At 36.8% G+C, this 13,602-nt stretch overlaps 1 protein-coding gene across 1 annotated transcript in view; it reads left to right on the top strand.

Annotated features, from left to right (window-relative positions):
- Nucleotides 1-13,602, top strand: part of LOC107711156 (rho GTPase-activating protein 44-like) — a 60,598-nt gene that overhangs the window by 26,057 nt on the left and 20,939 nt on the right. The window contains exons 2-12 of the mRNA XM_016516093.1: nucleotides 6,543-6,582; nucleotides 6,700-6,819; nucleotides 6,906-6,985; nucleotides 9,293-9,404; nucleotides 10,472-10,548; nucleotides 10,649-10,766; nucleotides 10,937-11,005; nucleotides 11,097-11,178; nucleotides 11,337-11,464; nucleotides 12,543-12,654; nucleotides 13,015-13,096. Of these exons, the coding sequence (XP_016371579.1) occupies nucleotides 6,543-6,582; nucleotides 6,700-6,819; nucleotides 6,906-6,985; nucleotides 9,293-9,404; nucleotides 10,472-10,548; nucleotides 10,649-10,766; nucleotides 10,937-11,005; nucleotides 11,097-11,178; nucleotides 11,337-11,464; nucleotides 12,543-12,654; nucleotides 13,015-13,096 (1,020 nt within the window). The remainder of the gene's footprint in view (nucleotides 1-6,542; nucleotides 6,583-6,699; nucleotides 6,820-6,905; nucleotides 6,986-9,292; nucleotides 9,405-10,471; nucleotides 10,549-10,648; nucleotides 10,767-10,936; nucleotides 11,006-11,096; nucleotides 11,179-11,336; nucleotides 11,465-12,542; nucleotides 12,655-13,014; nucleotides 13,097-13,602) is intronic.

Genomic DNA, 13,602 nt, shown 5'->3' with positions numbered 1-13,602 from the left:
CATCGCTCCATCTATAGCGCATTGTGATTGGATGTTTACGCTGTCAATACAGGAGACAAACCAATGGGCCACTGGCTGCTCGCTGTCCCTGCGTGATGGTTTTCGGCAAAAAAACATTCTGTCGGCCCCTTAAGTGTGTCGGCCCAACGGGAAAATGCCCGGTATGCCCGATTACCAATCCAGTCCTTTATAGCTGGGACCGCTCCATCCTTCAGTATCAAACGATGTGCTAATCCAGCGTCCAACTGGGCCTTGTTTATAAAACGTTCGTCAACAAACACATTTGTGAAACTGCGTTGCTGCTCCGGAAAAACAAACTGCATCCACTGTGTTTACATAAGGTTGGGTTCTTTAGGAAGCTGAACAAAGTTATCTTTCTCTTACAACCAAAAACACACTTCATTGGAGACATTCTTCCCGAGAGAGTCCCGTGCAGCGCTGTTCTCCTTGATGGGCGCGATCTCGCTCTCGCTCTGGTCGATGCGTGCGTGGGCGTGCTCTTCCGGGAGAAATGCCCATATAAGGAGTTCCACCCTCGTTTACGTCATGAAGAGCCACGATCGAAAAAAAACTCTCCGAAACTTGTACGAACCCGGAAGTAAGATTTTTAGCACAGAAATACTCCGTCATACGTCCAAATTGTTTTTTGAAATTTTGTCCATGCTTAGCATGAGAATCCGACTCTTTAACAGTGTAAACAACTCTGAATGCATGAAACAGCATTGTACCCCCCCCCTTTAAGCAGGTCGTATGAAAATGTACGAATGGAATCTGAAAAATTCATACACATCAACCACTGTTTCGGCAAAATGTGAAATAGATATGAGTTTCCGTAAGATTGTGTTGTTTTCAACCCGTGGCCGAGACACTTGTCAATGTTCTGGATATGAACCTGCATGGGTCTCAGGCAGACCTTGGGTTTTCAGATTCAAGCGGACCGGACTGTGAAGACCTCTAGTGTCAGTCAAGGGTTCAGGGTTTGACTGTTTTAGGGTTGCAAAAAGGTGGAAAATTTCCAGTAAATTTCGGAAATATTCCAGAAATTTTGGAAACTTTCCAGGATTTTTTTTTTTTTGGAATATTCCAGAAATTTTGGGAAAGTTTCCAGAAATTTACTGGAAATTGTCCACCCCTTTGCAACCCTAGACTGGTTATCATGGGCAGTTAGTGACAGCTACACTTTTCGGCAGCAAAAAGCATCTATATCCAATGAAAGCTTTTCAAAAATTTCCATTTATTTTCTTGTGATGACTTCAGCCAATCAGCACTGCCATGACGTCATTTCCCTCCGGGAATGTCCGAAGAAATTATGGGCCAGATTTACTAAACAGGGCAAATTAGCGTTAGAGCGCTATTCCATAAAAGCGCCAATGGGAGGGGAAAATTCTGCGGGTGATTTACTTACAATGTGCACATTAAAGAACAGACGCAGGCAGATCATTTCCATAATGACCAGCGCAATCTACCAAGCGCAGCGCAAATTACCACCTGCTTTTAGCCATGCTTTTTTGGGCATTAAATAATGTCGCAAATACCAGTGAATTGACGAGCGCAAATCTTAGTAAATCGTGTTGCGTGATTCATTTCAATACTCTCATCCCATAAATTTACCGATCAAAAGGGAAACTCCTACAAATGCATATTCAGTAACGTGACTCGCAAAAATAACCGTGTCCACGCCTTTTCAGTGCTAATTTCCCATTGCGTGTCTTTAGTAAATCCTGACAGTAGTTTTTAACGCCAAATGAGGGTTTGCGCTGGCGAAAGCCCTATGAATGCCAAACATTCCGTAAAGCTAATGGAAGATTAGAATTGTTAAATGTCTTCAAAAGTTTTTAAAGAGCGCAGCCCACTTTAGGCCGAAATGATCTGTATGTTTAGCGCTGAATTAATTTCAGAAGTTTAATACTGAGGAATGGGAAATATCTACGCAGTGCAGCCTTGCAACCACCGTAATAAAAAGAAACACCTCTTCAAGACTAATTGCCATCTTTGAGAGTTGTCCTGCTGCCCGTGAGTCATGCTGAAGAGTGACAGGAGGAGAGCTTTATTGAGTCTCCTGACGGGCCGAGTAGATGTGCGCGGGACTCTCTGGGCTCTCAAGTCCCCGGTCAGTGCCTCATCTCTGGCCCGGCCCCAGCAGGCCTGTCTCACGGAGCACTAGGTCATTCACATGCATCATCTGTTCTCCTCTGCCAGGCCGCTTGTTTGTTTTTGTCTTTGCCTTGGGAAATTTGCAGTGTCGGAGAGCGGTTCAGCTCGAAGCATCTGTTGTAGGCAGCCTGGGTTTTGTTTTCTTTTCTTTTTTTAATCAATCGACCTGAAACAGGAGGATACTGCTGCTCAAAAACAGGAGAGGGAGAATTTCATAACACTGATTTTGTTGTAGAGTCTGTGCATTACAGTCATTTTATGGCAACAAAAACACTGCTGTTTAATAAATAGTGAAATGTGAGAGATTTAATAAGTGAATTAACTGTAGGCTGTGTATGATTGGCATGCGGTGTAGCATCTTGTTTTATTAATGTAGTATGTCTGCTCACATATTGGCTAGTTTAAATGGCTAATCACAATAGAGTCGGAACTGTACATTATATATTTATTATTTTTCTTGCACGGACTTGGTTACGTCAGTAGAAGAAACATAGACATTGCAGAGACTTTAAATGAAAGATTATGAAATCAAACACTTTTTTCGCTATATAATAATGTTTACCGATGAGTCATACACAATAAGACTAGGGACATTTCTATGGCAAGTCAGTAGGGTCTGTTTCATGTTGTCTTCAATGTGAACAAACAGACTGAGTGATGAGTCACCAACAGAAGGAAAACCAGCATACTGATTTTAGTAAGGGCAAAGATGAAATCGAAAACTGTTGTTTGGATGATAGTCTTTTAATTATTAATTGCTGATAAAATGTGCAAAATGGGAGTGAAGGGAATATTTCAAGGCTTTAGACTTTCAAAAGTCACGCATGACCTTTTTTAACCTTCAGAGACCCCATGCAGTGAAGCTGAATGAAAAAGAAAGAAATATTCTAAATATGGCTTAAACCTAAAACAGTTTATCTGTTTAATTAATAAAAATATAATTTAGTTAAAGGGATACTCCACCCCAAAATTAAAATTTTGTCATTAATCAATTACCCCCATGTCGTTCCAAACCCGTAAAAGCTTTGTTTTTAACAAAGAATAGCGTACGCTGCTTGCGTTCAGCGGATATTCTCCAAAATGGCGCTACAGTGATGCGGAGAGACATAGAGGAGACGAATTGTTGAATAAAGTCGTTATTTTTTGTTTTCTTCGCGTACAAAAAGTATTCTCGTCGCTTCATAACGTTACGGTTGAACCACTGATGTCAGATGGACTGTTCTGACGATGTCTTTCATACTTTTCTGGACCTTGACAGTGTAATGTACTTGGCAGTCAATGGGACAGTCACAAGCCTCCCGGTTTTCATCCAAAATATCTTAAATTGTGTTCTGAAGACGAACAAAGCTTTTACGGGTTTGGAACAACATGGGGGTAATTGATTAATGACAAAATTTTCATTTTGGGGTGGAGTATCCCTTTAAATATTAAATACATGTTATATTAAATATGAAATAATTATAAATAAATATCTAATTTAAAATGTTGATTTAACTAATTTTGGATCAAATTTAGCGGTCTTCCAAATAAATATTTGATGAATGGCCAAACAATATGAACTTCTGTAAATATGATTTTTCTCACTGTTGCAGAAATGCAAGATTATGTTGCAGGTCAGTTTGACACATTTTGGTTTTTGTGTTTTTGGAAATACTGGTTAACCTATGATGCTTTTCTTGAAATTTTGTGACTTTTTCTTGTTTAGGGTCATGAAAATGCCTGCAAAAGTGTTGTCTCGGATGTGTTGTGTACTGTGCGTACACAATTTATATTATGATTATCATGTTTGTGGGTCAATATGCCCACATATTTCATCATTAAAGATAACGGCACAGACATTTTTTTGAGGTATTTTATGTCAGATTTACATTTAAGCATTTAACAGATGCCTTAATCTTCAAAAATATACACTGCATTAAAGGCGTACATTTTTATCAGTTATGCAAACTGAAGTGCTTTTCCACACCTTTTCTATTTAAAATGTTAAAATGTTTTTAAAATGTTAAGAAATAATTACAATATTGTTTTTTTAATATTCACAGCATAATATTATAACATTCATTATAGTTTTTTTGTACTTTGAATTAGGTTATTTTTATATTTTCATTTTCATTTTAAAATTTTTTTAATTTTGTTGTGTGTTTTTGTTATTTCCATTAGTTTTTTTTGTGTGTGTTTATATAGTTTTTATTATTTTTATTTAACTAAAAGAAAATTTAAAAAGTTTTTTATATATTTTATTTTATTTCAAGTAACAAAATGGTTTTACTTAATGAGATATTATAGTGTAATTTAGTATTTATTTATAGTACTTGTATACGTAATTATAGCATAGCAGAGATTCAGTTTTCCAACCTTGTAAATTCTTGCAAATTACATCATTGTTCTAAAATTGTCTCTTTTTTAAAAAAAAACATGCACGCTGCTGTCTCTGTCTTAGATATAAAATGCACCTCTTTCTACATCAAGACCCTCTTTTACACTTTAACAAGTCACAGTCATCGTGGATGGGAAGGAGATGTGCTGGTGTCTATTTTCATTCGCATTTGGCATTTGCTTCCATGGCAACCTGCTCTTCTGTATGTATGTGAGCGCCATATGGGTCATGCTGCTTATCTGAGGATCAGCAGAAACAGAACCTGCTCTGCATCCTCGCTGTGATTCATTATGAACATGTAATGGCCAGAGTTCAATATGGCGCATTCATAGGGGATTGTGAAAGTTGTTTTTATTGATTTTCATAGCTCATGAAAGTATGTGAGCTGGAGGAGGCGGAGTCGACTCCACTCATTTGTGAAAAGTTCCTCTCCCCAGTTTGAATTGCTCAAAGTAACTCTCAGTCAGCTCGTTCTATAGGAACTGTTGAGATGTTATTCTTATGCTATTCTCAGTATTCAGGCAAGATTAATTTAATGGTCTGGTATCAAATGATAGAATGTTAATGAGGGAAGAACCAGTTCAATCATGACAACTCTCTGAAGATTTTAGCATGGTGGTGTATATGACAACGTTAATGTATTTGGTCTTGGCGGAACAGATCTGCTACGCTGCTGCTGAATTGCTGCTGCTGTTGGTTATTGCGGTAGTTGTAGATTATTGCTGCTGCTGCAAGCAAGTACAGGAACTTGCTACTGCCAATGCATATGGCGATACGGTGCCATGAGTATTTAAGCCATACGGCTGCTGCACAAATAGCATATAAAATAACCCGTAGCAGATCTATACAGGTGGAGCTGGGGAAGGTGGAGGGTTTCAGAGAAACTCTGAAAGCGCGCTGCAGGAATCTCAAGTGAATGCTAGCCAGCCATATAAATGTAAGGCAGTAAGCTCATTGGCTGCATATGCAGCATGAACCAATCAGCTTGTCCCAAGTCGTTTAACTCTCTGAATATCATCAGTTACGTTAACACCCCGTCAGAATGCGCCATCTAGAGTTTCATGACTGAACTGTATATTTATAATTTTGTTTTAGTACCTGGTGCTTAGTAGTTTGTAGTTTCTTTTAGAAGTTAAAGATGTAGCCTATTAAGTTACTTAGTTACTTTTATGGAAAGTAATGTGTTGCGTTACGTTACTTTTGCGTTAGTATTTCTCTTCTGGCCTGGCTTGCTTGTTTATTTTTGATATAAATAAAGTTCTATTTTTTGGCAAATGTAAAAGCCCTTCTTTCTCGATCTTTGAAGGTCAACAGCAAAGACACTGTTGATATATCTATCTATCTAAATTGAAGTTTTGTTGACATTTGAGTCCAGTATGAGTCAATTGGACAAAGAAAATGTATACATACTCTACCGTTTATTGTTTTTGAGTCTTTTATGTTTACCAAGACTGCATTTATTTGATCAAAAATACAGTAAAACAGTAATATTGTGTAATATTATTGCATTTCAAAATAGCTGTTTTCTATTTGAATATGTTTTAAATTGTAACTTATTTCTGTTATTTCTTCAAAGCTGAATTTCCAGCATCATTACTACAGTCTTCAGTGTCGCATGATCCTTCAGAAATCATTCTAATATGATAATTTGATGGTCAAGAAACAATTATTATTATTATTAGTATCAGTGATGAAACAGTGATGCATTTTTCAGGATTCTTTGATAAATAGAAAGTTCAACAGAAGCATTTATTTGAAATAGTTGAAATAATTTCTTAGACAAAGACATACTGACCCTGGCCTGTAGTATAGGATAATGTCATTTAACTTACAATACAACTTTTTTATTTTATTTTTAACTGACTTTACAATCCAAATTATCACAATTTATGATGGATTTGGACAGGTTGCTGTCCAAATCCATTAAAAAATCTGCGGAGCATGCGTTTTTGCATATAAAGCAAAACTAGCTAGCGCAACACCTAAATGCCTCTTCTCTCTGATATTACAGGGCAGAAAAAACAGAGGTACTGAGTGAAGACCTGCTGCAGGTGAGATGAAATCAGATCAGTGTAAACACAAGCTGTATATATTTACCTACTGCTCTAATCTACTCTTATTTCTACTGCACTGCTCATATGCTTCACATGTGTTTATTTTGCATTCAGGTGGAGAAGCGTTTAGACCTGGTAAAGCAGGTCTCTCATAGTACACATAAGAAGCTGGCCGCCTGTCTGCAGGGACAACAAGGCACCGATTTAGAAAAGAGATCAGTCAAATCTCCCTCGGTACATCAGCTCTCACACCTCACACTCCTGTTTTCTGCACTGAAATTAATTACACTCATAACAGCTTGATTGTGGTTTTTCCTAAGCAGAAAAAGTTGCCCCTGACGATACTTGCTCAATGTATGGTGGAGGGAGCGGCTGTGTTAGGAGACGACTCTCTTCTTGGGTGAGTTTGTCTTTGTATTTTGATGTCTAAACAGATTTTTCAAACTGTTTACCTTGGGCTGCATCATAATTTACAATCGAATGGGCATCAATGGAGAATTATGCTTTTAAACCCACATTGCAAAAAGTATTTTTCTTAGTATTTTCTCAGTGTTTGCTTTTGTTTTCCAGTACAAATACCTAAACATTCTTAAATCAAGATACATTTCCTTGTAAGTTTTCACTTTGAATTAAGTTTATTTTCTTAGCCTACACCACAAATGCTTTTTCTTATTTTAAGCGTAAATTTAATTTTGACAAATTTTTCGGAAAACACAAGACTTGTGACTTACATAATTTTTCTAAAAACTTTACTTTTTTTCCCCCTTTGGCAGATATTTTTTCTTGTCTTCCAGAATGTGATTTTGCTTCCAAGTAAAAGTCTTAAAATTAAAAAAGGGAAGATGTGGGAAATTAACAGATGGGACGTCAGTGTACACTAAAAAATGGCAATACAAATGGCTCCAGGTTGAGCTGAGGAAGTGATGCCAAAAAGCTGTGATATGTTCAGATTCAGTGATATCACTTCACTCATTTCACACAAACTGATGTAATATTTTAGCAAAAATACTGAATTGTATTATAATACCGATTCAGACAGAAAAGGCAGACAAAAGGGTGAATCAATCACTTAGATTGGGCAAGACAAATTTAGCAATTGCACAAAGAAAAATCAGAACGGAAGCATGTAATTCGAGCTTGCAATATATGTATATATATATATTTTTGTGTGTGTGTGTGTGTGCATTTCTATTTAGCTTTATTTTTATTTAAAAAATAATTTTATTTGTGGTTGTTGCAACATTCATTTTTTTTATTTAATTATATAAATTTGTTCGTATAATGTTTATTAGATTTATATTATTCATTTTATTTCAGCTTTATTTAAAAAAAAATTTTGTTTTAGTTTTAATTTTAGTTAACAATAAGACCACTGTCAGACTGGACAATATCTACATAAAATACAAAATATTCCACAAAATCACCAGAAGCAGGTAAAATTATAATATGTTATTAAAGTTATTTGAAACAGTGAACTTATAGGATACAACAAATCATCCTTAAAGGGATAGTTCACCCCAAAAATGAAAATTCTGTCATTAATTTACTCACCCTCATGTCGTTCCAAACCTGTAAGATAGAGGTCTGCGCGGGACTGTTTTTTAGCCCTGCTCCCGCCCACTCCCGCAGGGTTCTATTCCGCACCCCACCCGCTCCCGCTATATATTCACTCTTTGTTCACCCGCTGTCCACTTAGAATAATTTTCAGTTATTATTTTATTATGGGTTCCCGCTAAATTTAGATCTCGTTTCCAGAATCTCACATTTAAATTTCCGCTACTGAAAGAAAGAGAGATAGGCTGACAAATAAAAGTGTAGTCTGCACAAAATTGTATGTTATTTTATTCGTCTTGTCAAGAGTCTTGAATTTATTGACTTTGACTTGAATTCATAGGAATTATCTTAAGACACAAAATTTGTTTAATATTTTATGCAACACAGTAGGAAAAACTGTTTCCATCCAGCACAATTCCATCCAGTTGTCATCCAGCACAATAGGTGGCGGTATGCATCTACTTAAGTTGGTTTGTAACCTGCCAGTAAACCCAGTGAAGAAAAAGAAAGATGTATTTTTTTTTTTTTTTGGTGATGGCTAGAAAGGGATAAAACTACGGGCAGAAGTGATGCAAGTCTTGCAAAATCTAGTTCACTAGTTGTCTTCTTCACTGTCCGTTTCATTTTTTCCAGTCCATCTGGTGAGATTTTGGTTAAAAAGACTTTGCCACAATGTAGGCTGATTAGTTCGTTAGTTGTCTTCTTTACTGTCAATTTAATAGTTTTCTTTCACTTTCTTCCTGTCCATCCAGCGAGATTATCCCTTCTAGTTTAACCGTTTCTTTTTTCAGCCAGGTGGTGTAATTACCACAACCTACCAGCAGGGGCTGTTGGGATCGTGTTAACCTGATAAACCCTATTCAAACTTCTTGTGGTCAGTGTTTGTTTTCTAAATGTCTCTTGCCATGCAACCTGCATTGGTTTGCACTAAATTAATTTGGATAGTTTCTACCAAGTGGCAGATGAAGTAGCACCAAATATACAGAGTTTGATTAGGTACACACCCTTTGACGTCAACATCAAAATATATGGGTAGTTATTGGTCACATTTAAGCTCTTAAGATCTTTCGTGACATTCACTGAGAAGTTTGTGATTAGGATGCAGCCCTGGTTTGGTTGACTGCATTGACAAACCTGTGGTCTCCATCTGCAGTAAGATGCTGAATCTCTGTGGTGAGTCAGAGGAGAAGTTGGCTCAAGAGCTGCTCGTCTTTGAGTTACAGATTGAAAGAGATGTTGTGGAGCCTCTGTATGTGCTGGCTGAGGTGAGCGTGTTTTTCCTGTCAAAGTTACACTGTAATACACATATTGCATCCTTTTTCATCTGCATCTAACCATTTAGTACCTGACATGTGAAATAATAGTGAGAATAAGCTATTTTTTTAAAAATTGAGTATCATATTTGATACATCAGGCTTCAATGGTGTAGTATGATACAGAAGAATATGGAGCTTTACATTGAGGAGGAAAAAACACCTGTTTTATTCAGAGGCCCAGGCTGAGCAAAAAACATAATTAATAAAATTTGGTGCAGCTGCTGATATTTATATGGCCAAAATGAAAGATGAAAGCAATATAAGTCAGTGAGCTCTTGGTAACAGTATAACAGACAGCGTTGTGAAGGTTACTTTGGAAATGTAATAGGTTACAGATTACAAGTTCCCCTATTTGAAATGTAATAAGTAGTGTAACTATTTCAATTACTTTATTAATGTAACTGATTATATTTGATTACTTTTTGATTACTTATAATGAACGTTTTCAATTGTAATTCATTTTCAAATCAAAGAAGCATGTGTCCTATGAAACATTGGTGTCTCATATTTTAGAGCAGTCAGTGCAATTTTGGAAAGATATTTGTATGTGTGTGAAAATATTCAGATGTAACCTCCCTTGTAATCATTAATAATTTCACAAGTAACTAACATTAATTTTGTAATTAAATTACATAACTCTGTTACATGTAACTAGTTACTCCCCAACACTGAAAACAGACTACTTACATAAAATGCATATAAACATAAATGTATAAACATGTATAAATGTATAAACATATAAACACTCTGTATCTCCCAATAATATAGTAATTTAAATGCTTATTTTTTTGATCAATGCTATGTAGTTTTTATTATGGGGGAAAACATAGGGCTATATGCAGCAGGTTTGAAGCAAAGTTTTGATATTTTATTTTGATAATTTAGAGGCCTTTGTGTATTAAATATGATACAGTGAACTTTACAAGGTTAGAAGCTAATCCCTAAATGCTTACAATTTTTGTGCATGAAAGTTGTATTGCTTAATTCTTCTCATGTGGACATGGTTTGCTGTTTAGGTGGAAATTCCGAACATTCAGAAACAGCGAAAACATTTAGCCAAACTCGTCCTGGACATGGATTCTGCAAGGACACGGTACGAACTATGAGCAAAATTGCTGTTGATGTCTGTCCTTGATTCTTCTGCATTGCCCACATTGTGCTCTGACAGCGTCATTGGTCCTCCTGACCTCTAGGTGGCAACAGTCGTCCAAATCTTCAAGTCACCCTAGTAATGTGCAGCAGGGCGGAGCTAAGGCTGATTCCTTTAGAGAGGAAATGGAGGAGACGGCCAATCGGATGGAGATCTGCAGGGTGACGACAACTCTTTCTTCCGCATTTCATTAAAAACTTAAACAAATGCGAGGCAAAATTAGCATGTTACTCTTACCTAATAATCTTCAACTTAAAATGTTCTTCCTTTTTTAATTAAAAAAATTGAAATATTTGTGATAATGTAGACCTACATGTCTTCCTCTCTGTAGGACCAGTTATCAGCGGACATGTACAACTTTGTGGCCAAAGAAATAGACTATGCAAACTACTTTCAAACGGCAAGTACCTCTGGGCACTAAAGGTGAAGTGTGTAATTTTAGTTGGATTGGCTTACAACATGTGTGTGTCCTCTTATTGTTCTTGCTGTAGCTCATAGAGGTTCAGGCGGAGTATCACAGGAAGTCTTTGGAGATTCTGCAGAGTGTGCTGCCACAGATCAAAGCTCACCAGGGTGAGACTCTCCACTTCCACTTTAATGTCTGAGCGTACAAGTTTGGTTAAGTGGTGGCTTTCAAGTGTGTGTGTGTGTGTGTGTGTGGGTCTGTAAGTAAACTTATTTCTGTTGCTTTTTGGAGACTGCATTTTAATGTCCATCATGGTGTGTTTCAGAGGCCTGGATAGAGAAGCCATCGTATGGAAAGGCCCTAGAGGAACATCTAGCCATCAGTGGCAGGGAGATTGCATTTCCTATCGAAGCGTGCGTCACCATGCTGCTCGAATGTGGCATGCAGGAAGAGGTGCGAGACTGCTGAGAAATAACACAGCATGGCTTATTTATACCTGGAAATGCTGTTTTTTTTCTACAAACTGAGGGATGAGTGGAAATTATTGTCTGTGGTAATCAACAGCATGTCACAGATGCCGTTCATAGACATTATGCTGTAGATAACCTGAAATGATCTGGAAAGATCCTTGTGTTGATCAAGTCCAATTATAGTAGCATTGACCAGGATTTTTATAGTCTCAGCATCATGTGGAACGTCCCACCTACAGTCCATTCACTGATCAAATAGTTGTATTAATATTTTAATATTGCTGAATACTTCCCTTTGTTGAATTATTTAAATTCCCATAAATGACACAAACTAATCAAGATTGGCTGCTTTGCATGTCATTCATGAAGTCTGTATTAACTATACAAAGTTATTAAATTACTCACAATTCGTTTTTTTTTTTTTTTTTTTCAGAAATTAAGAACTCTGTGTTCTTCGATTAAAACAGTTAATGAGGTGAAAAAAATTAATATTTTATTATTTTATGTTACAATATATTATTATAAAAAAAAATTAATATTTTATGTTACAATATATTATTATAATACATATTTTATAAGAAATACATTAAAATCTAATTCAGTTTATACTAATTTAGGTTACAGTTTGATTATTTTAATATACGAGTAATAATTTAGCTAATTAAGAGGGTGTATGTATCAGGTGCTCCTCGCTTGTTTCCAGGGCGACGCTGATGAAGCTTCGGGACGCTCGTCACATATATATATATATATATATACTATAAGTATAAGTATAGTGCATTGATATTAGTGTACTTATTACATAAAACACACTTGGAAAATATACTTTTATATAAAAATTAATTACAGAGTATTTATTATTTTAAATATTTTTTAGCTATCTTGAGACCCTATTGGAAATTTCCTGAGACCCCCTAGTGGGCCCCGGCCTCCAGGTTAAAAACCACAGGTCTATTGCAAAAAACTAAAAAGTAAACCACGAGGGCCAAGGTTGCCATTTGGAACAGGGCTTGGGATTTTATGGCCAATAAGGTCTAACTTTACTCTTCCTGTCATTTTAGGGTTTATTTCGGGTGGCCCCCTCGGCCTCCAAGCTGAAGAAACTGAAGGCATCACTGGACTGCGGGGTCATGGATGTGCAGGAGTACTCGGCCGACCCACATGCCATCGCAGGTGAGCATCTGCCTCTCTCTTAGCTTTTAAAATGTCCACTGATCTACCCGCAGTGTCCTTTTAGTGGATCGCAGCTACAAAATCTCAGACCCCACGGCAGTTGGCATTAAATTCTGTCCCAGGTTAATTTGATCTCATTACTCTGGGCCTGAAGCGTAACCTAGTAGCCGTCAGGTAGGGGGCCACAGCTGACAGGCGCTACACGCTGATTGTGGCTTTTGACAGCTCATTTGTCAGGCTTCCCTTTAGTATTTCAGGCAGAGAATATCACACCTCCAGTCACGTCCTATCACTCTTTCACCGTGCCCCTGCCTCTCTCCTTCCCTCTGACCTCTTTCCTTCATCATCTGCTTCCCTCAGGAGCCTTGAAGTCTTATCTTCGTGAACTTCCTGAACCTCTAATGACCTTTGAACTCTATGATGAATGGATTCAAGCTTCAAAGTAAGTATCGATAGTCTACCCCAACACACACTCCATTACCATTTGCCATTTTCAGATTTCACCTTTGCTCAATTCCAAAACACACCCTGTTAGTAAATGTACATCACAGTAACATCTATTTGATGTGCGTTTTCATCTGGAAGATGTATTTTTAAAGTGTTTGCTCATGTGCAGTATGTTTCTAAGACATTTCCTGTGCTAAAAAACAGCTAAAATACATCTCCCAGGATGGCCAAGCTTCGTGTTCAACTGGTTTTAGCTGGTTAGACCAGAAAGTGGTCAAAACCTTTCTAAAACTACACTGTAAAAAATGATTGTGATTTTAACAGTAAAAGACTGTAAAAATGCTACAGTAAAAACCTGTTAACTGGTTAACAGTAAGTTTCCATACTATATAAGGTGAATAAATGTAATTACATTTAATGTAATTTTACAGTAAAATACTGTTAAAAATACGGTTTTTGGAAGTGAAAAAGAAAAAGTAATTGTATAATTTACAGTGAAAA

This window comes from Sinocyclocheilus rhinocerous, unplaced genomic scaffold (genome assembly GCF_001515625.1).
Source record: "Sinocyclocheilus rhinocerous isolate Xijiao unplaced genomic scaffold, SAMN03320098_v1.1 scaffold115, whole genome shotgun sequence".
In the NCBI taxonomy this organism is placed as follows: domain Eukaryota; kingdom Metazoa; phylum Chordata; class Actinopteri; order Cypriniformes; family Cyprinidae; genus Sinocyclocheilus; species Sinocyclocheilus rhinocerous.
Note: the sequence above shows the minus strand (reverse complement) of the source record. Positions and strands in the feature narration are given on the sequence as shown.